We start from the raw sequence: 24,256 nt of genomic DNA, 5'->3' as shown, positions 1-24,256 counted from the left end.
CCCGGAGCGCTATAGATGACGGACCTCGGGGAAGGTCGTCCCGGCCAATAAGTGTCGGGACCATGGACGACTTTGGTGTTGGAGGTGCCTTCTTGGACGCTAAGAACACTGCTGGTTCAGACATTGCTCGTCCTCGATCTTCTGCTGACTTAGAACGGATGCAATCCCCTCAGCGTCCAATGCCACGTCGCCGTGAATCCACCCACGCTCTCATCGAGACGATGCCTGTCGTACCCCCTCTTCATTCTGTTCCGTTCCCTTCCGTTTCAATTCGAGATGGTTCTCCCGGTGGAGAAAGACCTGCTTCACGTGCTGACTTACATACCCGTACTCAATCCGACGCTAGTATGGGCTCCAAGAACTTTCTGAACGGCGCAAATGTTGGTGCGGACGGCAGTCCCTTTTCTGTCCGACCCCCATCACCTGACCGTGCATCACGATTTGATCCCAAAGTCAATCACGGGAGAACAGCGTCTAATGCAACCATGGGTACTATGGCATCCAAGAATATGCTTGCAGAGGAGAATCCCTTTGCTGTGAGACCTCCCTCACCTTCCCGGTTGTCACGATTTGATCCCAAAGTTCGTGCGCGAACAATGTCCGTTGGGTCAATGGGCACTCGGGTTCTCATTGATAATGACACCGAAGCAGACTCACGCAGGGATCGGCCTTATTCCACTGTTGAGCTACTTAGGCCAAAGGTTCTGGTTATGCCAAGTCCGTTGCAAAATGTGGCTCCTCCCCCTCCTCCCCCTCCTTCTTTTACACCTAGAATTGGGTTTGAGACATCTACAGATGGCCCGCCCTTGCCACCAGGTGCTCGCTCTGCGAACCGTTCGTCCACCTCTTTAACGAACTACATGACTCCCGCGTCGGCACCCATAGCATCTAATTCTTTCACTCCTAATCCTCGAGCAAGTCTTACACTGTCTCAACTCGCTTTTCGCAACACACTTGTGGTTGGAGGGCAAAGAGATATTGCGTACTCTGACATTGACCGTCGTCTTCCTCGAGCGATGAAAGATGGTGAACAAGCGAAGTTCGAAGAACTAGAAGAAGAAGAGTCTCCTGTGCCCGTTTCAATACCTCTCCCTCCTGTCCCTCCTCCCACTGAGATGGAAATGAAGCGCCCGGCTGGGAAGCTCTATGGAAGGAGTTTGATAGACAATCTAGAACATCGCAAAGCGGAGATAAAGCAGAAAGCTCGGTAAGCATTTCAATTGTCTTTTCAGTACTGTCCTTACGGTCACTTTAGTGTCTTCACTGGCGATGAAAGACCATCAATGATGGTCCGGGGTCAGATTCGCCGATCAAGTACTCTCATTGACCCCCAGACGCTTGGTCGTCCCCCTTCACAAAATCTTGACAATGCGGTCACTCCACATCCTCGCCAGTCTCTCTTACGCCGGAACTCCTCTGGCAGCAAGCCTCTCCTGGACATGGATGGAGAAAAAGCTCCCACGAACCTTGGTCCAGGGGCAGAGCAACTCTTGTCTAAAAGTCGCTCTGTTTTTGGTGTGGATACGTTGTGGGATCTTGAAATGGTCAAGTTGAACAAAATGGAGGCAGAAGAAAAAGCTGAAGCTGAAGCGCGGAAGAAGCGGGAAGAGGAAGAGGACGAACGTCGTAGTAAGAAAAAGAAGAAAGGGAAATCGAAAGGAAAAAGTAGCGCCATTCCGCTAGAGTCCACCTCTTCACCCGACTTCGCCTCTGGATCACGAGTACGCTCGGCCCCTCCCACTCTACCTATCATCCAGAAACCCATTCTTAAGCGCGCACCTCAGGTCGACGACGAGAGTGAAAGCGACAGCGACAATGGTGATGCTGTGCCAAAGGCAACTCTCGAAAAAGCCGCTGACCGCTGGGTTTCTGAGTCTTCGGAGGAAGAAAATGAGCTCAGACGGACCAATGGAATTGGTTTACGGTATCCATCCAATGCCAACGCATCCCCTCAGTTCCCACCACTAAATGGCGATGATAGCGAAGAAGACCTTCCTTTAACAGCCGCTGTTCAGCGTGTTGTCAGGCGAGCATCGCAATTGGGGTCATTGGGCATTGATGATGATTCGGAAGAAGACATCCCGCTGACGGCAGCAGCAGTTAGGATTGCCAAACGGGCCACTCAGCTTTCGCTTCATGCAGATGACGATGACGAAGACAAACCTCTGGTAGATGTCATTAACAGAGCCAGATCTGTTAACTTCGATGGTCGATCCCGCGCGGATGAAGATGAGGACGAGCAGCCGCTTGGTCTACGAGCCTCTAGATTACCACTGGCTTCTCAGACATCATTGCCTTTCATTCGCGGCGAAGAAGATGACGACAAGCCACTGGCCTTCCATCCTGAGCAACAACGTCGAACACAGTACCAGATGTTCGCCCAGGCTCAGCAACAACAACAACACCAACAACAAATGATGATGCAAGCTCAAATACAGAACAGCATGTTTTTCAACCCCGCCATGATGGGATCTGGCGTTTTCACGCCTATGGCTGTCCCTTCGATGATGGTGGGCGTACCAATGGCTCCTCCTTCACCTCCCCCAGCGCACGATGCAGGCAAGTATGGTCGTGTGGACAGGTGGCGACGTGATGTTGCTGTGGAGGGTGAGTGAGAGCTGAGCAGTTTGGGTTAGGTTTGCGTTTCTTCAGCTTCATATTTGCTTTTTATCGCAGGATTTTTATGGACACTCTTTGGACATTCGCTCACTTTTTACAATTCTAGTCAGTCCTTTAATGTCCGTTGCATACAGAAGTACATCGGTATAGTCGAGATCAAAAAGTGTGAATAGATCTACGTAAGAAATACCGCGGAGCATTGAACAAATCCTTGAATGGTGGTATCGATTAAGGAATATGCAGCTATGGTACGATGGCATGGGGAAGGAAGGCGCCCATGAGTACATAGTACTATGAAACGCAAATAACACATAGAATGAGTGCCTATGGAATAGTTGATCAACAAGCTCATGAGGGGTTCGTTATCCATAGCTTGCGCTTTGGGACTGTGACGATAGACACTTCTCGCCTACCCATCTCTTCTTCTATCCGCCGCTGTCTAGTCTCTTCATCTAAATCCTCCTCATCGTAATCTGTTTCGACTGAGCGAGGCGCGCCAATAGTTGTGGACACATCATCATGAGCCCTGGCAGCGCGATAAGGAGGTTCATGGAGGTATGGGCCACGAGTATCGGTGGGGAAAGGATATTGTTCGTTGCCCACCACTGACAACGGACGGGAGGTCGGGGTCCCGGGAGAAACAGCTGGCGGAGGCTCCGCGCGAAACCGGGCGATTAAGCAAGTAAGTGTGGACCTCCTGGGTCGACCATGCCATGCGAGAGTAAAAAGGCAAATATAAAAAATAGAGGTCCATAGAAGAAACACTGTGAAGAGTGCTAGATCAGCCCAATTCCACAGCGCGATGAGGGAAAGAATGCAAAGTGCTAAAACGAGAGTATGGAAGAGGACACGAAGGCATATCTCAAACAACGAAGGTAGCACGTGAGTAACGCGGGGGAATGTTGGCGTAGGCACGAGAGCACGGGTGCTCAACATCTCTGCTGTGTTGGGAGTAGAGCTGTTGATGAGGTTGCGTTGACCTTGGCCAGAAACAAGATCGAGTTCGTTCTAGGATGGCATTGAATTTCTTCGGTTAGAAGCAATTACAAAGAAGTCGATGCTCACCACTGCGTTCAGACTGCGGCGTCGATCAAGCCAGTCTACGTCGCCCAAACTCCTTGGTGCAACAGGCACGCGTTGATATGCATCTGTATTTGGATACGCAAGCCCATTTGTGCTGGATCTACGAATACGTGCTGGGCGATTGACAACCTCAAACGCTCGTTGCGGGCCAGACGAGTGCATAGACTCGCTGTCAGTAGAGGTTCTTCCCTCCCTACTCCTGCGGCCTAGTAAGAAGCTCGAACCACCCCAGGAATGTAGACGGGTACGAGGAGAATGTTGGGAAAGGGGATACTGTGAGTGCTGTGTAGCAGTGTATGCTGCGAGCTTCTCAGCAGTGTCGGTGGAGTTGGCGCGAGAAGTAATTGCCTCCGGACTGACCTCTCTCAGTGGTTGCGATGGCGAGCAACACAGATGAAAGAGATATAAACAGGGCATCATCACATAGAGTGCGATGAACAATGCGAGTCCTGCGACTCCATGCCAAGTCGATAGAATAGAACGTTTCGTTGTGGTCCCTGTGGAGCTCATTGATGTGAACGACGAGACAAGACCGCCAACACCAGCACCATACGCAGCAAGAGCTACGATAGCTGATAGATAGAAGAGAGTAAGATTACGATCCGTGGGACGATGCGTTTGTGCTGGAGGTAGAGCTAGGCGTAAAAGTAGGAGGGATGGGAGAAGAATGGCAAGAGAAAGGGGTGCCAGTAGTTTGTGGGTGAAAGAGACATCGTACGACTGGTATGACTGAGTGCCACTGGATGATGTAGCCGGGGAACCAGACGGTGTAGTAGAACTAGAAGACATGAGCTGCACCGCACATTGAGTTATATATTGAATGGTAACGTTAGCACCATTAGCGTCGATGCCTGTCTGAAGAGCACCAGACGGAGCTCCCCAGGTGCCGCCTGAGGACGAAATGGATCCATTGTACGCCCTCAAGATCCAAACTTCCGTGAGGTATTCACCGGATTCATCCTGACCTCCGAAGACAATGGTGTCAGAAGCCACATCTTTATTCGAACCGACGAGCGCTTGAGAATAAGAAAGAGCAACGGCGCCCTCTCGAGGTGTGGGATATGTCTGAACGTCATCTTGGCCTGGATCGCCGGCCGGAAGGACTCTGCTCCAATCGCCTGATCCAATGTCCAGAACTGCTACCTCACCCTTCTGCAGCCCACCCTGGTCGTCCCACAATGAGGAGTTGAAAGTCCCAAGAACAAGGAACACTTGGTTCGCATAACTGGAAGAAAAAGGATTGTAGTTTGGAGCCAGCGAACCTCCGTATCGTGGAGCGGGACACGAGGGAGGGCTGATTTCCATGCTTGATTCTGCTTCCAGGACATACGAGTTACCCTCGGCGCACGATTCATTCGTGTCATCGGTCGTGTTACAGCCGCTCACAGAGATGAGGTTGGTCTGAACGACTGTGGAAGCCTGGTTGACGCTATAGCCTGCGCTGCCAATGGATTGCTGACTCCAAGCACCATTTGTGTTATTAGTCGCCAAATTAGAGGATAACGTTCCGGAGACGGTGAGCTCCCAAACATCTGATAGGGGATACATGTTTGTACCATCGGTGCCACCAGACATATAAAATGTGTTGCTTGTTGTGGTAATATTAGGCGGTACTGTATCATCTCGGCCACCAGAGGCGCCCCAACGTGGTGGTGGATTGCTTGTCGTCGTCACAGTGACTTCGGACCAGAATTGGTTTATGAAATCAAACTCCTGGATGGAGATGAGCAAGCCTGATAGACTGAATGTTGCGAGCAACACAAACCCATACGTCGGACAAAGCTTGTCCAGAGGTCCCCTTTCCACCCATCACCAAGTGAGCATGCCGACTGGTGAATTATGAGACGGACAAGAAAATAAACAAATAGCATGATGCCTACTAGCTAGAGGAGAAGTCTTCACCACTAACAGCCATGTACCTGGCTGGGGGTGAACCTTGTGGTAGATTCGACTGAGGCTGAGGAGTACCCCATGTAAGTGAGCCGAGGTTCAAGCTGAAAATATTTCGTATATAACACAGAAAGATTTGAATCCACGAAAAATTGCACATACAGGTAGGTCTGGTCTGTTGGGATACCACTAGATGATTCACCACCGAAAATGATAAGGTTATTCGTTGTTGGATCGTAACCGATGGACGAATATTTGACGGCAGCCGGTGGTGCACCCTGTATGCTACTGGTGATATTGAGCCACTGTAATGGTGGAACTTGGAATATGGAGGGGAGCTGCTGGGCGTAAGCTGTCGAAATATAATTTATAAAGAAAAGCCAAGCAATTGTAGGACATGGACGAAAATCGGTTGCCATAATGCTCGTGTCAGATGTAAGTTATTGGTGTCGAAAGGTTGTATATCGCGAGCTGACGCTCGTTGTGAGCGACTACTGCGAATTAGAGACCAGAGTTACCAGTGGGAGATCCTGAAGGCGTTGGGTCGCCGTGGCTGCGAGCAACAAGTCCATCCCCGACCATCCACGGCACAATTTTCCTATTTAGGAATCCGTTCGTGTGCTGAGTTCGCGTGGCATCCCGGGCCGCTCAGTCATTCCAAGGCTTATGCTATGTCACTTATTTCTGTTTTCCCCCTTCTTCACCTGCGCAGTGGAAATTGTTCATCTATTTGCGGCTTGCAATCCCACCGACTATCGTGCTCAATGATGTCCTACGGTTAGTGCAGATACTCTAGATCCGCAAGATGAGTCAAAGTTTCAAACACATCAGTACCAGCTTCTAGTAATAGTACTCGAAGCTCGCAATCCAGCAACTTTTTCAGACGGGTGTGAGTTTATCGGTCATTTTCTTTCATGGGTGAGAGCTCTTCGATAATCTACGCAGGGGGGCCGAATTCTAGGGTGCGGCATATTGTAGGATGCACATCGTACCACTAGTCCTGGGATTCATTAGATTCATCGAAGCCTAGACGTTTCAGAACTGGCCTGTGTTACAGCATCTTTATGCACGTGACCGAAAGTGCTAACTAAGATTTCATTAGCTCGACCTCGTCGTCGAAAAGTACAAGCCACCGTTCAACCGCGCACGCGCGTGGCAAGTAGTAACGCATCCTAGCAGAGGTCATCTAGATGGGTCAACTTCTATTACCCCATCCACCCTGTCCCTGCGAAACAGTTAGCCTGTGGCACTGTTACGTACCATTGTTCCCGTACCTCCAGTACTCCAGTGCATATTACCGCGGTTTGGCGGCTGTGCCCTTGATATGTGCTGCCGCGGCACTAGCAGTGCGTTGGTTGTTTCACTTTCGAGCATGTGGATCTTCGAGTCTGCACAAAACCTCTTTCGTACTCTCCACCTGACCAAGTGTCCTAGCTGAAGTGCGTCGATCAGTTTTAATTTGATTACCGAACCATCATGAGGTTGCTGGTAATGAGCATCCAAAATTTCTAGTCGCCGCCGCATGCTCTTGACTCGACTGTCACAATTAATCTGATGCTCTGCTTCCGAACTTGGGCCCACTGCGCAGATCCTCATCGATATTTCATCACGGTCCCCAGTGGCACAGGTTCATATCGAAATCAATTGTTCCAGCCACAACGGTTTCAGACAGCAGATTATGGCTCTTTCCCCTTCTGGGAGGTTCTCGGGTGATTGGCAGGAAGTCCAAAACCGGTATTATTTTTACACCTTTTCATCCCAAGTTGAGCGAACCGTAAGATGACGCCTACCTATCACTGTCCCCGACTTTGTCGGAAATGATGCTTTGGGCCCCCGAGTCGCCTGATGAATTAATAGCTTAGAACAACGGTTCTCCTCTCAGCCATGTGTTGACCGGGGATGAGGCTATTGACGTCCGCATTCCTCCGAACATGCGTCTTGTCATCAAAAGAGTGTGCACGAGGCCGCACCAATGGGGATTTGCTTGCCAGCTGCTTATTGTCTGTCAGCGTGTCAATATCTAGATCTAGTGCCAACGACAAAGTGTAACCCCAAGACAAAGGCAGGAGTTCATCTTCTATGCATCATTGAGTGCTTATGATATTATGCTGGCCCACACCAAATCATTGTTCATCGGTGTAAATATTGATGAAGTCGACGACGATCTCATTTCCATTGTTTTTCTAACACAAGTAGCAATCACGACTTTGACGAGCGAAACAAGGCCGTAAGGGGAATGTGCATTCCCCTTGCGACCTTCATCAATGTACTTACGCAACCATTAATATCTATCCGCCGGGATGTGACATTGCATCCCAGAGAAGTGATGGGACGTGGTGTTCAGCGCCAGTGAGTACATAACCAGAAACCTTGCCATTGTGTTCCGATGATGGTGACTCAGTGGCACGAGGGACACATGGAAAATACTGCGGTCATCCTGTTGACGGACTTCGAAAGGGAATCCACGAAATGTCTGGCCATCAGTAGCTGTAGCTGACCCAATATAGGTGTCAATGTCTTCCTACATGGAAATCAAATTTTAATACTGAAATCGGGAGTTATTCACAAAACGAGCAAAAACATATTTTTATAACGAATGTTCAAGTACAGCTAAAATATAACACTTGCCAACAGAGAAGTCAGCACCGACATACTCGGTAAAAATTCGATCCTCGCTCTTCACTCACTGAATTTGTGAGCATTATATGTACGTATACATTAGATTTTTTTTTAGTCTGCATACTGTGGTGGGGGCTAGCACCTGTATAGTACATATTCCATATGTCACAAGATCTGGTGCACTGGCGCCCGATACTTGGGCGTTGATGATAAGGTTGTGTGCTGTCGTGGGTGCAATCCTGGAGCCGATTTCTTTTTGTCCCGTGGAAGGTTGCTGCTTCGTATCGAACTTCACTATGTCGAGTATTAATCACGCCCCCACGATCACGACATAGTAGACCAACTTCTACGCTTCCATTCTCGAACCGATTTTTACTCGAACGGCTATAGACCGCAGCTTCAAGTAAACATTTCCGCCGGTGATAGCAACTTATGATACCTGTGAGGGTCATCTCAGTGACGCCCAACTGAATTTGAATTGATGTTTCAGGATGTCGGGTGGTGTCTGTCCTTGTCTGATGGCTAGCGACGCGAGCTCTGGGAATATGATCGATGATTATTCAAAGGCGATACGGAACAAGTGTGAATAGAGCAACCAGCCAGTAGGAGCCTCGACCTCGGTGTCGGATCAATGTACATGGTTGCTCAATCAACTATCCCCAATGGTCTGCAATGGTCTGACTTTGAACGTTTGCCAAACACCAAAACGTAAGTGCTGTTTGAGTCCTGCTCGGCAACTTACTTGTACTTACGTTGCAGTGTGCGATCTTCGAAGTAGCGCTTAGGGTCGGCCCGGTGGCGCGACCTGGCCGCCATCACGTGCCTCATTGTTTGAGCGTCGATACAGTCTGCGTCCGTTATCAACCGCCATCGCATGCGTACCATAGAAATCATGATTTCCTCACCCGCGAAACGCCTACTTACGGAGGATGAGCGCGTTTCTAGGATCGGTTCGGAAATTCACAGGAATGATGCGTGAGTGGCGGAAATTCTGCATGACCTTGCATTGCATAGACCCATCAAACAACAGTACTCCATCCGACGTGACTGCGAGCATACGCAATGCGGCAATGAGAGTCAGAAAGAGTGAGCTTTACTATGGCAAGGTACAGCGCGTCGCTAAAGTAAAATGACGCGTATGTGCATGCGTAACGTAGATGTATTAGAGGGGTACCGCACACAGCCCTCAGCCCCAAGCACACCGAACAGCTCCTCAACTAAGTGTACATCAACTTCTCATGTAGAAGAGGAAGCTTACCCTTGGGCAAATGATACGCTGCGAGAAGTGTTTGCATCTGCAACCTCCGGCAAATATACTCCTACTACGTCATCTCCCGCAAAGCGTAGTAGACGCTCCGAGTCAAGCGATGACATTTCCTCGGATAGCGAATCATCAGATGGCCATATGGATGTCGAGAGGCCCATGAAACCCTTGCGGACGTCTGGAGGAACATTGATGACTGCACTAGGTCTGCCTCGTGTACTAACCTGCCCTCCCGGCGGCGCGGAAATGACTCGTGTTCAAAAGTGCCCCATAGCGCAGGAACACGATGCGCATTCCATTATGGATGTCGTCGGGTCAGCTTCCCACATTGCGCAGCGTTGAACTATGTAGTGATCTACGCCGTACGGCGAATGACCTAAGGCACCGGAGGTTAGTCACCTTACCAAGGAGATTGAAGCATAACTTACGAATTGCAGTGCTCCATGACGATCAAAGACTATATTTATACAGGTGTTTTGCACGCCTTCTCGGTCGGTAGATTGTAAGAGGTTGAATAACCGTTTTATGTATGTACCTTGCTGCGGCGGGTTGGCAAGCAAAACATGAAGGATATACATATATTCGCGTACTAGCAACACTCACGCGCATCTTACAGAAATCTCAGGCAAGCAAATTGCCCTGGCATAAACAATGACAAGATGTGAGGAGTGGTCCATTGATTCCTTGCCTCAACCACGTTGTTGTCGCGCATTGTTCCGCCATCAGGATGAGCCCTTCTGGTGAGGACGGTCGATGCGTACGTAATAATCCATTTCGGTTGCGGGCCGTTTAATCGTGGTTTAATCGATCTTGAGCGGACCCACAACGGATTGGTTTCTGATACGTGTCTGCGTGCGCGCTGACCGGCCCCCCAAAACACTTTCCCACAAATGCGAATGCGACTTATACACCTTTTCGGCCGCGGGCTATGCCTTTGTTGTATCTCCCGCGAATATTGATCTCCAGTGTGCATCCAGTTCACCCACAGCTGGAAGAAGCCCTGTCAAGATCTCCGACCAGAATGGGGAGTCGGTACTGGGAAAAATTAGTTCTTGATCTCGTAGCCTTTTTCTATGAAAACAACTTCCTCAGCCGGAGTGAACAGATCGCCTTGTATTTATACCCATCCATTTTCAACCGAGTCTTAAAACCACCCCTCTCTCCCTAGTCCATTCAATCCTCAAGAAATAATGTCACCGCTCTCGTCCGTATCTAACGCTCAGCAGTCCTTTGACAAAGCCAAGAAACATCTATGGCAAGTGGCACATCTGACATCTCCCACCCTATGTTGGCATTGCATTCTCTTGGCCCTGGGTCATCGTTGGAGCCCCATGTTTCGGCGATGCCCAAAGTGCTTTAATCTATTACACTTTGCTTTGTTCACTTCGCTTACGATTTCCTACGTATAATTACTGACGCCACATTTCGCCACATCTTCATTTCACCTTCCTACAGGGCTTCCGACTCACCGAAACAAGAAATGAGCGGTCCCAATAGACACTCCGAGCAGACTCGCTACTCGCTACCTGAGGTAGAACGGGGTTCCAGCGACCATGACGAGTGCCAACTGAACTCACCTGGCGATCCATCCACTTCTCAGCGACAATCGGAGCGAAGAGGGTGTATACTGCCTTCGTCTTCACGGTAATTCTTCATCTGATTCACTTGTTCGTCTCTATAATTGCCATTATTGTAAGAAGTAACCTGTACACCTTGCCACCTCTCTCTCGTGAAAGAACATATGACCGAGATGTCCGTCCTTTACCTTCTCGATTCACAAAGTTCATGGACCACTTGCCGGCACACGATGGGCAACTTAGGTATGCATGTTCGATGCCACTCGGCGAAGTACTAATCGCTTTGAAAAGGCACACTTGCACAGACTTGGAGACCTACCATGACAGTCGACAACAACGACCCGTCTCCTTATCGGTTTTCAACGCGCCAACGGCGACGTACGCTTGGGAACGCTATGAACCTGAATCTCAGATACCATATCCACGCCCCCTTTATGTCGATTACATTGGTCGAAGTTCCACGCGGTCGGCATCGTCGAGCTCCATCTCCAGCTTACGCGATTCTCCTGGCATGCCGTGCGTTTTTATCAGATCAGTATGAAATAGGGTGTTAAAATGTAGTCGCCTTGGCAGCTCCCCGGCACTATCTGACCGCAGCATCTCCACACCTACTTTACTCCCCCAAAAACGAAGAAGCTCATCCCCAGCTGGACAGTACGTGGCTTTTAATTGCTCTTATCTCTTCTGCTAAGGACACCCCTTCTTTCATTAGTTACCATGCATCTTCCGTCACGAAGATCATGGAGCCGCTCAGGTACTTCATTTAACATTCTTTGCAACCTCGCATATAACGGACTTGCAGACATGTAAACATTGAAGTTGACCATAGCCAGCCTCCTGTTTCTTCCAGGCCTTACCAGCGAACGCTTACTCCTCCTGAAATGATCGGTAGCCCACCATTGCACAGATCTCAATCTGATCATCATTTCTCGGCAAAATACAGCATTCCAAGCGGCAGCGATGAGCGCCACCGCCAACACGAGGACAGTCCATGCGGTAGTGATTCCAGTGATCAATCACACATTACCCGCCCAATAATACCACCCAAGTCAGATTCAGAGGAGTGGGAGAAGTACGCTTGTTTTACTCTGGACGGCACGACACGGAAATGGTTGTGCACCTGGTCGACAGAGTCAGGAGGACAGTGCAAATACATGTCCAAGAAGCAATTAGTCAAACGCCACGTTGAAACGACTCATTTGCGTTATAAGTAAGCGACTTGGTCATTCGCGAGCGTCCTTCGCCAATCTGATTCATTTCCAGACCATTTGTATGCGGTGTCTGCGGCAAAGGTTTTCCCCAGAAAACTTCCCTCGATACTCACATGCACGGACAGTGAGTAGCACTTTATCCATGCCCCATTCTAAACTCAATCTACTCATCAGTACTGGATCCACGCCGCACGCATGCCGGTATAATTGTGGGATGTGGTTCAAGGATCCAGCACGTAGACACAGACACATGGTCGACGAGCACCAATACGTTCCAAAGCAGTCTAAGAAGAAGCACACGAACGGACAACCCCAAGACACTTTGGACTTCGAATCTGTGCAACGATGGAATGTTGCCAGTGCCCCTTAGTGCCTGGCCCCTTCGACGAGAAGACTAATGTGTGTCAGCATTAATGTGAGCCGATGTGACATTGGCTGACAGATATCGCCGTGATGTCGGCGTTCGATCTATCATGTCTATGGATGACTGCTTATATATGTATATCGCGGGCCGTAGCATTTCCTTTCTCCACAGAGTGGATGAGAGATGACCTAGGGACCTGCTATGTTCGGAACAATTATTCTTATTATTATAACTGAATTATTCTTGCGAATTTCTATCCTCATTATCTCAGAGATACAGATCAACGCGACCGCAAACTATAAAAGTATGATCAAGATCAAGCATCTCATCCCTAGAAGCGCTGTCAATGATACAACGGAAGTTTTCACAATATTGCGTGCCTATCATTTGTTTTTATGTGTCCAAATAAGAGAATCGGATGATGATCGAGAAGCCAGCTGCCATATTGCATTCAAGTACCTTTTTTGTGTTCACTGGTGAACGGGAGAGGAAAAGTAGCCCACTTATCTCAACCAAACTGCTGTGCTTTGTGACAGGAGTGACTGACAATGAGTTTCAATTTTTGTGACGCTGATAAGGGCTGTCAGGGGACTTTCAGCAGCGCATTATGAGCGGCCAAAGACGGACTACTACTTTAAAGACTTTCTGAAGTAAACGCCGCCATATAATCACCGCCGAGACACGTAGGCTCAATGTCAGCCGACATGTGGTGAATTCTTGATCAAAAAATACAACCCCGACGGTCGCGCGGGTGAGCGCTAATCTGCTGAACTAGACCTCACTTTCCTTTTTGACTGAAAACTTAGAATAAATGGTACCGGCATCTTCCGACCCACATCATTGATCGACATTCCATACAGGGCCATTTGAGCCCGCGAATTCGGTTCACCGGCACGTGAACGACATGCCTTCAAAACAACCACCAACGTTAGGTAGCTTAGCTGTTCAAGAGCCTTCCTCGACACCGCACTTGGTTCATGTCTCGCCATCAACATGTCACAACCTTAGCATGTTCAAAGGTGCATTCAAGTCTCTTGTCGTAATTTGGAGTTTCTAGTGGCTCAATTCTTATAGATCTTCTCAAAGAATATCGCAGACTGGATGATACAATTACTATGCGGTTGAATCGCACGAACGCACAGTTCCGTGATCGAGATCGTGCAGGGATAAGCGGCAAAGGCAATATTCAGGACCAAGCTTGCGCGTACGTATGGAAGGAACTGGTCGGTGAGCTTCTTCGGTGTTCATCCTGAAAAAGTCTCATGCCTGTCCTGTGCTTAGAAAACTGGAAACGGCGTACGGAAATGATAAATTATTGCGTCAATATTGTCGATCAGTCCATAGAGGGGAAGCGAAAGTCATTGACAAGCGAACAGGGCGATGCCAGGGCTGAAAGGAAAACGCAAGCAGCCATGTTTGCGGATGAGGTGAAGGTAAGAAGGGTTTCGGGGTGCAACTCCTTTCCTTAAAAACCCATGCGCAGAGAAATCAAGTTCACAATGAATTGGCTGTTGAGAAGATCGTACGCCAACGATCACTTGATGGTGAGGATGTTAACTTGTCTCACACTGGTTTTTGACATTATTCCATTTGTCAAACTCAGCGTTTCAATCAAGGTGTCAGTATTTTTCGCCTCCTTTGACGGAGGCCGAGGCGCGGAAGTGGTGGGATGCTGTTCACATCCAAGAATCGCCATAGGCGATACAGAAGCCATGTCACCAATTGTTTACCAAACTAGTTGCTTATGTTATCATGCTGATGACGCGATAGCGGAAGCATTTTAGAACAGCCCGTTCACCTGCAACTACCATCATCTAGATATCTATGCTTTGTACCATGATACTATCCTCACTCTCTTTACTCGGATTAACCAGTATTGCGATGGCCCTGGCACCGCCGCTGACGGTGCAGTATCAATTTCCAACAGCAATATCCGATAATATGAAAGTGCCAGTGGTTCTAGGAGTCATGTCTCGCTGCCCAGATGCAATTCTGTGTGAATCTGTGTTCAACCGCGTATTACAAAGAGTAGGCCAGAAAGTAGAGATTTCATTGTCATTCATCGCCAAGTACGTTCAAGCATCACGCCTTCTTAGCACGTAGTTCACTATGTGTGATAGACCAAATGCCTCGGAGCCTTATGGCGTAACTTGCATGCATGGACAAGCGGAGTGTGCCGGAAATGTGCAAGAGTTGTGCGCTGCCAAATATCACACTACTGCTGAATGGTGGTCCTTTATGCAATGCCAAAACTTTCAGGGGAGTGATAATATCGGCACGCCTGAAACTGCCCTCAACTGCGCCAACGCAGCGGGAATCGACTGGGAAAACGGCAAAGCTGGTCGATGCGCAGGAAAAGACGGCCGTGGAACGGAAGGAATACAACTTTTGCAACAGAGCGCCAGGGATAGCATCGCAGCTGGGATCCAGTAAGTCCTTAAGTCTGAGAATCCCATGGGAGCTAAGCCCGCAATAGGAAAAGCTGCACAATCATCATCAATGGTCAACAAGTATGTATACGGGATGGCACTTGGTATGACTGCGAGGTATGCAAATAACATTGCCGCACAATGTGCAAGGCCTTACAACGTGTTATCAGGGCGGTCATTCGCCGGGAGATTTCATCAGACAAATCAACGAAGAGTATGACAGACTCAACAGCGCTGGCTGAAGAAAGGAGACATATTGTTTAACATTAATCTCATGATCCACGTCAGTGCACGTACATAATACCACTCAGCCACCAAGAATTAGCTCGTACACAATTATGACAAGATTCAGTCCTATTAGTGGTACTTTGTGCGGAAACGTAAGTGTGTCAAGTTCCGACTTGAGGCTTGTGCCACTTACTACGCATGAGGGTCCGCACAGCACTAATGAGGTTGATTAATCGGACTTTGACACCAGCGTCTTGCTGCTGGGTATATCCGTACCCTGACTGATCGTATGGTGGCTGAAAACCAGCGTTAGGGTTCTGAACAGAGGACCAGCCGACTGTAAAACGGCGTCAGCGAATGAAGCAGCAGTAAATTGATGGTTCTCACTTTTCGCAAGGAATCGGTCCTCACTGAGGACTGCCATTGCATTAATTAGAAGGAGCGAAACGTAAAGAATTGTTCCGAGTGTGAGCATCGTTCCGCTCGCAGTGATGGGTTGCGGACTTGGTTCTTGTAAACGTGTCGACACAATGTGACTTTCCGTGGCCGTGACAGAGGTGGTGTGACCAAAGTGCGAGCTGAATTTGTTTAATGGGCCTTGGCTGCTTGCCAGAATCTGTGCAGGATGCAATCTGTCGCAAGACAAGTGCGGTACGGTATGTTGTAAACATTTCTGCAGATATAGCAGCTCTTAAGCTTGAGCATGATATAGCAAGTCGTTTGGGTACTCCAGTACAGTTCCGCATAACTTCATCCCCCATTCAATGGCAATGTCAACGGAGGTACGTTGGTCAAACAGAAAGGACGTTCTGTTTCTTATTCTTCATGTTCGCAGAGCCGCTAGTCACTATAATCCTCTGCAATGGATTCAGGAGAAGTTTGCCCCGAAGGCAAGAAAAGCAGATCCGGTGGAGGAGAAGAAAAGAGGTGAGCAGGAGAAACAGGGCCAGCAGAGTGTGTTCGAGGCAGCTGTGAGCCACGAGAAGGGTGGCCGACCTAAGAAAACATCTACCGAGAGCGCTCCTACTGTTGTCAAGAAGAAGGCCACTCAAGTATGACCTTCACACTATGATACTTACCGCACATCACTGACTACACATCGCACAGCACAAATACTCCACGGCTAACTTCAAAATTTCACATAGGAAACTCAATATGATTGGCCGACAGATATCTGGAAAGCCAATTGACCATGCTATCGTGCAAATGCAATTTAGTGAGAAGCGAGCCACAAGCCGGATAAAGAGCATGTTGGCGACAGCTAAACTTCATGCGACGGTATACAAAAATATGGATCCTTCCAAACTCATCGTTTGTAAGTCCCGTTGATTATATATTTCCAAGGGTTGACCTTCTAATACTTGTATAGCGGAAGCCTGGGTGACTAAGGGACCGAAGCAACTAAAACGACTTGAGCCTCGAGGACGTGGCAAGTTTGGTATTAGAGTTCACCCCGATTCGCGCATGCATGTGATCTTGAGGGAAGGGAAGACATTTGAGCAATTGAAGAAGGAGCAACGCGAGCGGCGTTTGAAGAGAATAGTCTCTGCAGGGTTGGTTCGGGAGGATGTACCGCTCAGAAACCCCGCTCGGACCTGGCAGTGGTAGCGGCTGTTTCTAGTCTTGATTACAGTTCATATATAATCGTGCTTTTATTCGAGTGAGAGCTCTTCGGATGTTATCCAGGCTTGCCAGCACGACGAATTGTGATGAATCCGAACGCATTTATTCTTCATTCGGGTACCCGGCATACTAGTAGTAATATGAATAACTAAAAATAGCAGCAAAGGGCAATGACACGTCGTTGCTCTTTCCTACAACAGACCACGATTCTAAATGGCACGACGCTGGTGGACACTTCCTCTGCTCCTTGTGAGCGCGCTTGCACCTTCATTCTCACTGGCTGGTCTTGCTTTTGAAAACACGGCTATCGTCCGCACCATCGAACTAGGTGGTTCGCTAGTACATGTCAGTACAACTTACGCCGTCAAGGCTCTCGAACCAGGCCAAACTACATATCAAATCGCGCTCAGCAAGGCTGAGCGAGCAAAAACAAGTTGGCTCGAGGCTAAAGTAAAGGGCCAGACCACGCCTCTCGAGCTCAACGAGGATGAATCCAGGTGTGTTGGGTCGTGTGTTGTTCAGTACGTGATATTCATGTCATGCAGTACAGAGCATTTGTTATCTGTTTCCCTTCCAAAAGCCTTGGCTGTGAACGGCACTCTCAACCTTGTGTTGGAGACTGTGCAGACGCATGCTACACACCCATTTCCTGAACAGGCCACTCAGAAGGAGCCTCAGCTGCTCAAGTATGAAACTAACCTTTTCACCATCAGTCCTTATACTACCCTCGTACAGCGCACAAAGATAAAGTATGCGCTATCTACTACTTGCTGCATGTCTGAAGATCTGATTCTGCCATGACAGGTCCATCACGCCGAACGTCATTTCCTATACTACCCCACATGACGTGGACAGTTTCGTGAGAGATGGTTCTGTCACCAAATCTGGGGGAACCATTACCTATGGTCCTTACCACGACATTCAAACGGACACAGATTTTGTGGCAAAATATCAACAATCTGTCTCAGTTCATTACAGCTTCGACTATCCCGTTCTTGAGGCCGAGACGCTCCACCGTACAGCAGAGATTAGCCACTGGGGTTCCAACTTGAACATTGAGGACAAGATTCACCTCCATAACGCTGGACCCACGTAAGTGACGCCTCTCGCATTTCTTATACGTCGTTCAATTTCGAATTCAGCCTCAAGGGCCACTTCTCTCGCTTAGAGTACCAGAGCCAAATCTATCACCGCAGGCAAGCCCCGCATATTCTCTCCGACTTCACATTGCACCTTCCACCTGGTGTGACCAATGCGTACTTCTATGACCAGAACGGGAATGTCTCCACATCCCATCTGCGCGCGGCACCGTCGGTCGCAAAAGGCAGCAAGGCAACGCAGTACAGTGTGCTTGAATTACGGCCACGCTATCCAGTTCTCGGGGGTTGGAACTACTCTTACACTATTGGCTTCGACACGCCTCTGCAGGACTCAGTCGGCTATGATGTGAAGAATGGCATATACGTGGTTGGCGTACCTGTCATGACGAACATTCCCGGAACTGTTGTGAACAATGCCGAAGTCAAGATTATACTGCCGGAGGGTGCAACGTAAGTCGAATGAGATTGTAGTCTTTGGGTATTCACTAATGTGACCTACAGCAATATCAAATCCGTCTCCCCTTTCCCCGAACTTTCTAACAGTATGTCAACACACATCAGCTACCTCGATACCGCGGGGCGCCCCGCCGTCACCTTCACATACAGGGACTTGACTTACAAGCACGCGGGCATTATTTATGTGAGTGCATATCTTGTGTGTTGGGTTTGAAGGCACTAAATCAATGCGTTGTCCAGGTCTCGTATCAGGTTCCCCTCTCGGCTCACTTAAAGAAAGCCGTGTCCGTTGGCGCTGCTTTCTTCAGCCTCTTTGCTTTTGCCTTCATGGCTAGGCGCGTGGATTTGAACCTACACAAGAAGTAATGCGTAATGTACAGTACCGCTTGATGATGCAAAATATTCTTGCTTGAAGCGCGTAGGTGACATTTGTGATATTATCTATTTGATTCTTCGTGCCTCAAAGCTCGATCTGACTCCCAAACACCTCCCGCGTGAGCTGTAAAACCTAATTACGTCGCATCGCTTGGTGACATGGAAATAAGGCTTCTTGGAAGATCAAACTTATAAGAATATTAAGTACACGTTATAGCTTCCTGTCTGAGTCTTGTCCTGACATGTGTAGAACAACCCCTAAGTTATTCGACTGTTGCCGAAATCATGATATCGCATGTCTCTCGTCACCTCCACTGCCTTCATGATCCTCCGCATTTGGATTATTCGATGGGTCGTTGTGGGCGCTATCGAGTTAAGTTACAACGTTTGGGGAGGATGTGGGTCCAAGTTCCCGCACGGTATTGCCAAAGCTGGTCATGATCAATCAGAAATGTACACAATCACATCGTGTCTGGTTATCGCGCTTGCCAGGTTCTCCTATCCATGACCATTAGGTGTACAGAAATAATGAGCGCACGTCCAGTGGGACCATCGGCTGTCAGGTAATATATGTCAAATAGCCGGGTTGTGCAAATGGAGCCCAATGCTTCCGCATCTCTGCTGTCGAGATACTAGATACTTCCATGGAGCAGAGGAAAGGCCAAGGTAATGTAGTGAGATCGAGTCGAGATGTATGAGAGACGAGTGCAAGCGGTGTTGATCGGAACGTTCACCCGGTCGTCCAGATTATGTGCAAGCTACGTGGCCGTTTGATGATGCTGATGACCTTGCGACTTTGTCGTGTTCGATCAGATGTTAGTCTCCGAGTTGGCCGCTGTACAGGGGCCAAATCTCCATTTGTGTCAAACTTTCCCATTGCACTACTAGTAATTTCATGAGTTTGACTTGTCAAGTTGTCAGATCTTCAGAGACCGTACTAATTCGGTATGATTTCGAGTCAAGGGAGAAGAACAGCTCGCAACGTCATTCTCAAGTCGAAGCAGAACAACTGGTGGCGATCGATAGGTTCTGGGATAACGATAGACTCAAGTTTAGAGCGAAAGCAAGGTTCTTCTCTCCTCGGACGTGCGTCTGAGAGGCCGCATTCTGCGCATCAAGGACATCCAGATAAAGCTCGGACAGGCGGACCGTCGAACTTTCGGTCTCGCGCCCAGCTGGACAAACGTCAAGGAGATGGCGAGGGGGTGCAGAAGAAACGTCTGCTCAAACCTTATGACTTGTCAATTCAACTCAAGCGTTTGTGCAGCGAGGGGGACCTTGAAGGTGCCATTGAGCGTTTAAAGTCGACTCCTCGGGATGCTCAGAACGTAGCTGTGTGGAATACAATGATATCAGAGTGCTTGAGCGCTGAACGGTACCAGCTCTCCTACGATTTGTTCATTGACGTGAGTGGGTCTATCCACCGGGTTTGCAACCACTCTTAATAACGGGCTTCTGTAATAGATGAAGCGTAGGGGATTTTCGCCCAACAGCATCACTTTCTCCACGATGCTCAGCGGTATTTCCCTCATCAAGGACTGGCCGAAATACAGCAAGCAGTTGCAGAATGCGCATTCTCTTTACGAATCCTACCTAAAACACATCGAATCCGTCAAATTTCACGAGGCTGACAACTCGAAGGAGTTGTCCCTGCAGCCTCTTGTCGCATACATCCAGATTCTCGGCGATGCAGGAGACTACCATAAAATCTTTGACGTTTACTTCGCCATGGACCAGGAAGGACCTCTCGCACCTGACAGGTTCGTCTTCACTGCGATGTTCAAGGCAATATCCGCACGTCAGAAGCGGTCGGTCACTGGCGGAGAGGCTTCTACTCGTAATGATGCTGCGTCTGATGCGAAGCACGTTTGGATACAGATGGAGAAAGTTATGCAGAGGAATCCTGACTTCTTCTTGGATCCTGGGCTCATTGCAACAGCCATACGCGCCCTTACGCGGGGAAGCCCGAATGATCAAAGTTTTGCATTCACTATTATCCATGATCAATTGGGTCTTTCGAAACCAGGGGAAGATATGCCTAAAAGATTGTCAAATAATCTTAATGCATGGACGTTAGACGCTACCCTCCAGCTTTGCAACTCCATGCAAAAGCATAGACTCACCGTTCACTTCACGCGTCAAATCATGGAAAAGATCAATTGGGACAAAGTATGGATGCGTTACCTCATCGACTCTAACCACATACACAAACTACTCAGAGCGTATGCTGGACTCGCCGCTCTCGGATCGCTCAACGAGTCGAACGACGCTCTTGGAGCATTGGAATGGAGTGTACAGAACGACATAGTTTATCATCTCCCCAAGTTGACGCCGACAGCGCAATCGTACCACCTCGCTCTTATGACGTGCTGCCGCAGCGCAGACTGGCCAACTGCCGTCCGCGTGTATGAACTCATGACAGGCGTCGAAGCCAGTCAATTCGAGTCGGGTGGAAGTCGTTCTCCGACGGTGAAGAAGAGGTCCAAGGGGAAGAACCTGCCGACGGATGTGGAGACCATGTCGTTCCTTCTGCGCACTGCCCTCGCTACCAACAACGTCACTCATATTCAACATGCAATGTGGCTAGCTGACTTTGCGCGCGTTGACGCGCTTCTCAGTGATGAACACACGGCCGCGTTCTACCGGTCTAAACTTGCTTCTACCTTGATGGAGGCGACCAAGCGCCTCCAAGAAGCCGGGGGCCTTACCCAGGAGCAAGAAAAAACCTGGAGCTCGTACAGATCATTGGCACGACAGGTTCTAAAGAGCACGAGAGGTAGCCCAACACCTGGAGTTGAGGAGGAGAGGTTAGGAAACATTCGGACACTCGTTGACATGGACAACTATGTAGCCTTCGAGATGGCATCGCGTAGTACCAAATCGCGCACATGATGCAGGACACTCCGTTAGGAGTTATGTGGCATGACACTGATGAGCAGTGACTATATTATATATACATAGGGCGATAGATCGAGCAGACAGAAAATAGATAAATAGTGTCCGAAGAGAGGTCCGTTGTCCGCGAGACTACTACAGAAGCCCCACAACATTTGCATAAGTACATGAGAACGGATAGAGCACAGTCATGATATAGTGACGGAAGGGGAGTATGAGAGGTGTTATCAGTTCACTATGCGACTGAGTTTGGGCGGTCTCCAGGTCTTGACTCCCCTTTAAAGGCAGGCGATGGAGGAGCGAAAAGTGTGTCTTCAGTTAATGCCATTGAGACAGGTTGATATGTGTGTGGCTCTTGAGGGTTCACATAATCGGGATACCCGGGATACCTTGTCGTGGTAATGTTCATCGGCATGGGACTTAGTCTTCCGGGTGTCTTGCGCGCTCGCGCGCCCCTCCCTCGACGTCTGCACAGCAGGACAAGGGCGACGATGGAAAGAATGACCAAAACGAGAGCATTAAGAGCCATAACGCCAAGCATGGCGGGGAGGTATTTGGAGAGCTGGTCAATAGTGTCTGCTACATCCGTGGACAACGTCACGGTTGTTGATCCGGAATCACCGCTTGAAACGTTGTAAGTAATGTTATTCAGTGGCGTTCCACCCCGGACATCGTGGAACTCCACCGATGCCTGGTCAGGATCGACCAGGGAGAGCATTTGGACGTAAGGGTTGCCCATAGTCCCCATTGAAACGAAGTCGCCAAAGTCGTACACTGTATAGACTGAACGCAAAACGTTGTCGCCTATCAACCAATCACTAGGGAGATGATCACTTAACGATGCATTCCAGAATGATTACCATAGACTTACAATTGGCCAGCCCCAACGGAAACACTTTGGGGTATAAAAGAGCCGACACAGGTTGAAGGATCGCTCAAACTCGTTGGTGAAACGTCGAGGGGATTTATCGGGAAGATTTGATTACTGTTATGACAATGTCGATGACTAAGAAATACGTGATCGAATACAAACACTTACTCAAACTGAAGCGCCATATCTATTTCTGCGTCGCAAGGGACGATCCATTGCCCAAGGCCAGAGTTATACTGAGCCCCAGATACACCGCCATAAATGGATTGACACACATCAGTAGGCGCGTATCTGCACTCCTTGTGAATAAAGTATGTCCGACCATTGACGCAGATGATCACGCACGTATACGACGTTCCGCTATCCAGAAGAACGACTGCCTTGTTCGATGGCGCGCCCTGCACGCCAGTGGAAACTGAATAGGTCTCTGTGCCAACAATGAACGAGTCCAACAACACATTCCAACGCGTTGGAGAGTCTACGGGCCAAGTTGGGATTTTGTTTGTACTTGTGACATTTGAATATTGAGGCTCAGTCTCGCCTGCATTTTGATGCGTCAACAAGTGCATATAAGAGTAACACTACAAAGTTACCAATTGCGAAGCTGCCTGTAACTTGATCGTCATCTGATGTACTCTGCAGGGAAAATGCAATAAAATTGGGTTCGGAAGGATTGTCCTGGAAAAGATTGTAGAGGAGGGTGCGGCCGGTCGACGCGCCAGTGGAGTTCACGAGGGCATCTATACTCGATAATGAGTCAAAACCTAGCCCTAGAATTCCAATAGCTCCGTAGGATAATGCCGGGTTTTGCGCAGACGAGACGTCAAGAAAAGCTTGGGAAGGAACGGATATCCTATTTGAAGTTGAATTAGTCTACGACATGTCACTTTAACACTTACTTACCCTGCAAACTCGGCATTGACATAGGAAACACTCCCATATGCCCAACCGATGCCATACTTTTGCGTTAAGTCAGACCGAAGATCCCTATTCAAGCAGAAATGCGCTTACAGTCAGATTATAGTTCTGGGACTAGTGAACGTAAGTAAACTATGGTCGGAAATAGTGTGTGCCACTCACTGTAATGTTTGCATTAGGGATTGGTGTTGGACTGTTGAGGACCCACAGGTCAGAAGAGCCTAACGAAGACGTAAGATATGAAAAAGGAAAGGGAACGGTAAAAATTACCAGTGTCAAGTTGGACCAGATAATCTGGTTGATCGATGAGTCACCTTGCGATGTGAATGGGGTATGTTACTTACCAACACCACCAAGGGTAACCTAATTACCTGGTGAATAAATTGACATGGCAAGGCGAACGAAGCGTGCTTACATTTGCCATATAAATGAGATCGTGAACGTCACTATCTCGGTAGTCAGTTGGTATGTATATGTTGAACTGGATAATGAAGATATAACTTGCTTGAGAGTAAGCGCAGTGGAGACCGAAGACAGAACTTGTGGGTGCGACACTGAAACGTCTGTGCCACCACTTCGTCGCTGTAAGGTCGTGTGCCTTGATTGAATGAAAGGTATTTTAACAGCCACTGAAACTCCGGCCAGGACTGCCAGAGAAAGAGCCTGTATTAACTTCATGGCAGAAGATGAAAGGAATGACTTTGGCGAGGGCCAGTGTAAGTGCGCTGAAGGAG

General features: G+C 48.8%; 11 protein-coding genes across 11 annotated transcripts; 8 read left to right on the top strand and 3 right to left on the bottom strand.

Annotated features, from left to right (window-relative positions):
- Positions 1–221: 221 nt before the first annotated feature.
- On the top strand, positions 222–2,615 carry DFJ58DRAFT_714590 (uncharacterized protein; the record flags this gene model as incomplete). The annotated part of the gene is made up of 3 exons (XM_041384040.1): positions 222–1,207; positions 1,256–1,373; positions 1,395–2,615. The coding sequence occupies 3 exons, from the start codon at positions 222–224 to the stop codon at positions 2,613–2,615; spliced, it is 2,325 nt and encodes a 774-aa protein (XP_041247831.1).
- Positions 2,616–2,786: 171 nt separating this feature from the next.
- On the bottom strand, positions 2,787–6,159 carry DFJ58DRAFT_904643 (uncharacterized protein). Its single transcript, XM_041394918.1, has 5 exons — positions 5,755–6,159; positions 5,583–5,696; positions 5,468–5,531; positions 3,685–5,415; positions 2,787–3,627 (listed from the first exon to the last, which is right to left on the bottom strand). The coding sequence occupies exons 1-5, from the start codon at positions 6,009–6,011 to the stop codon at positions 2,968–2,970; spliced, it is 2,826 nt and encodes a 941-aa protein (XP_041247830.1). The 5' UTR covers positions 6,012–6,159; the 3' UTR covers positions 2,787–2,967.
- A 2,812-nt stretch (positions 6,160–8,971) lies between these two features.
- Positions 8,972–9,975, top strand: DFJ58DRAFT_143255 (uncharacterized protein). The gene is made up of 4 exons (XM_041378861.1): positions 8,972–9,186; positions 9,242–9,297; positions 9,369–9,865; positions 9,913–9,975. Exons 1-3 carry the CDS (start codon positions 9,086–9,088, stop codon positions 9,815–9,817), a joined length of 606 nt encoding a protein of 201 aa, XP_041247829.1. The 5' UTR covers positions 8,972–9,085; the 3' UTR covers positions 9,818–9,865; positions 9,913–9,975.
- Positions 9,976–10,557: 582 nt separating this feature from the next.
- Positions 10,558–12,731, top strand: DFJ58DRAFT_143286 (uncharacterized protein). The gene is made up of 9 exons (XM_041378862.1): positions 10,558–10,730; positions 10,931–11,119; positions 11,173–11,295; positions 11,344–11,568; positions 11,626–11,706; positions 11,765–11,806; positions 11,855–12,262; positions 12,316–12,387; positions 12,438–12,731. The coding sequence occupies exons 1-9, from the start codon at positions 10,666–10,668 to the stop codon at positions 12,631–12,633; spliced, it is 1,401 nt and encodes a 466-aa protein (XP_041247828.1). The 5' UTR covers positions 10,558–10,665; the 3' UTR covers positions 12,634–12,731.
- A 749-nt stretch (positions 12,732–13,480) lies between these two features.
- Positions 13,481–14,440, top strand: DFJ58DRAFT_769984 (caffeine-induced death protein 2-domain-containing protein). Its single transcript, XM_041389050.1, has 5 exons — positions 13,481–13,646; positions 13,702–13,854; positions 13,909–14,060; positions 14,111–14,171; positions 14,231–14,440. Exons 1-5 carry the CDS (start codon positions 13,532–13,534, stop codon positions 14,323–14,325), a joined length of 576 nt encoding a protein of 191 aa, XP_041247827.1. The 5' UTR covers positions 13,481–13,531; the 3' UTR covers positions 14,326–14,440.
- Positions 14,441–15,500, top strand: DFJ58DRAFT_769982 (uncharacterized protein). The gene is made up of 4 exons (XM_041389049.1): positions 14,441–14,696; positions 14,748–15,056; positions 15,104–15,173; positions 15,227–15,500. The coding sequence occupies exons 1-4, from the start codon at positions 14,452–14,454 to the stop codon at positions 15,296–15,298; spliced, it is 696 nt and encodes a 231-aa protein (XP_041247826.1). The 5' UTR covers positions 14,441–14,451; the 3' UTR covers positions 15,299–15,500.
- DFJ58DRAFT_654730 (Yos1-like protein) lies at positions 15,446–15,759 on the bottom strand (the record flags this gene model as incomplete). Its single annotated transcript, XM_041381813.1, has 2 exons — positions 15,446–15,621; positions 15,672–15,759. 2 exons carry the CDS (start codon positions 15,757–15,759, stop codon positions 15,446–15,448), a joined length of 264 nt encoding a protein of 87 aa, XP_041247825.1.
- A 107-nt stretch (positions 15,760–15,866) lies between these two features.
- DFJ58DRAFT_743094 (ribosomal protein L22/L17) lies at positions 15,867–17,005 on the top strand. Its single transcript, XM_041387238.1, has 5 exons — positions 15,867–15,940; positions 15,997–16,066; positions 16,120–16,336; positions 16,392–16,599; positions 16,654–17,005. Exons 1-5 carry the CDS (start codon positions 15,910–15,912, stop codon positions 16,890–16,892), a joined length of 765 nt encoding a protein of 254 aa, XP_041247824.1. The 5' UTR covers positions 15,867–15,909; the 3' UTR covers positions 16,893–17,005.
- Positions 17,006–17,094: 89 nt separating this feature from the next.
- On the top strand, positions 17,095–18,947 carry DFJ58DRAFT_911787 (Ribophorin I). Its single transcript, XM_041395247.1, has 6 exons — positions 17,095–17,404; positions 17,453–17,656; positions 17,712–17,999; positions 18,050–18,457; positions 18,509–18,647; positions 18,704–18,947. Exons 1-6 carry the CDS (start codon positions 17,121–17,123, stop codon positions 18,827–18,829), a joined length of 1,449 nt encoding a protein of 482 aa, XP_041247823.1. The 5' UTR covers positions 17,095–17,120; the 3' UTR covers positions 18,830–18,947.
- Positions 18,948–19,751: 804 nt separating this feature from the next.
- On the top strand, positions 19,752–21,849 carry DFJ58DRAFT_143130 (uncharacterized protein). Its single transcript, XM_041378860.1, has 2 exons — positions 19,752–20,244; positions 20,303–21,849. The coding sequence occupies exons 1-2, from the start codon at positions 19,786–19,788 to the stop codon at positions 21,728–21,730; spliced, it is 1,887 nt and encodes a 628-aa protein (XP_041247822.1). The 5' UTR covers positions 19,752–19,785; the 3' UTR covers positions 21,731–21,849.
- On the bottom strand, positions 21,850–24,182 carry DFJ58DRAFT_862631 (aspartic peptidase domain-containing protein; the record flags this gene model as incomplete). Its single annotated transcript, XM_041394075.1, has 12 exons — positions 21,850–22,551; positions 22,605–22,718; positions 22,773–22,895; positions 22,950–23,145; positions 23,198–23,457; positions 23,508–23,563; positions 23,616–23,636; positions 23,685–23,743; positions 23,793–23,816; positions 23,867–23,885; positions 23,938–23,972; positions 24,005–24,182. Coding segments are annotated over 12 exons (1,668 nt in total), but the record flags the coding sequence as incomplete, so codon positions are not given.
- Positions 24,183–24,256: the final 74 nt, after the last annotated feature.

Source organism: Suillus subalutaceus (genome assembly GCF_016647625.1).
Source record: "Suillus subalutaceus strain FC151 chromosome Unknown DFJ58scaffold_17, whole genome shotgun sequence".
In the NCBI taxonomy this organism is placed as follows: domain Eukaryota; kingdom Fungi; phylum Basidiomycota; class Agaricomycetes; order Boletales; family Suillaceae; genus Suillus; species Suillus subalutaceus.
Note: the sequence above shows the minus strand (reverse complement) of the source record. Positions and strands in the feature narration are given on the sequence as shown.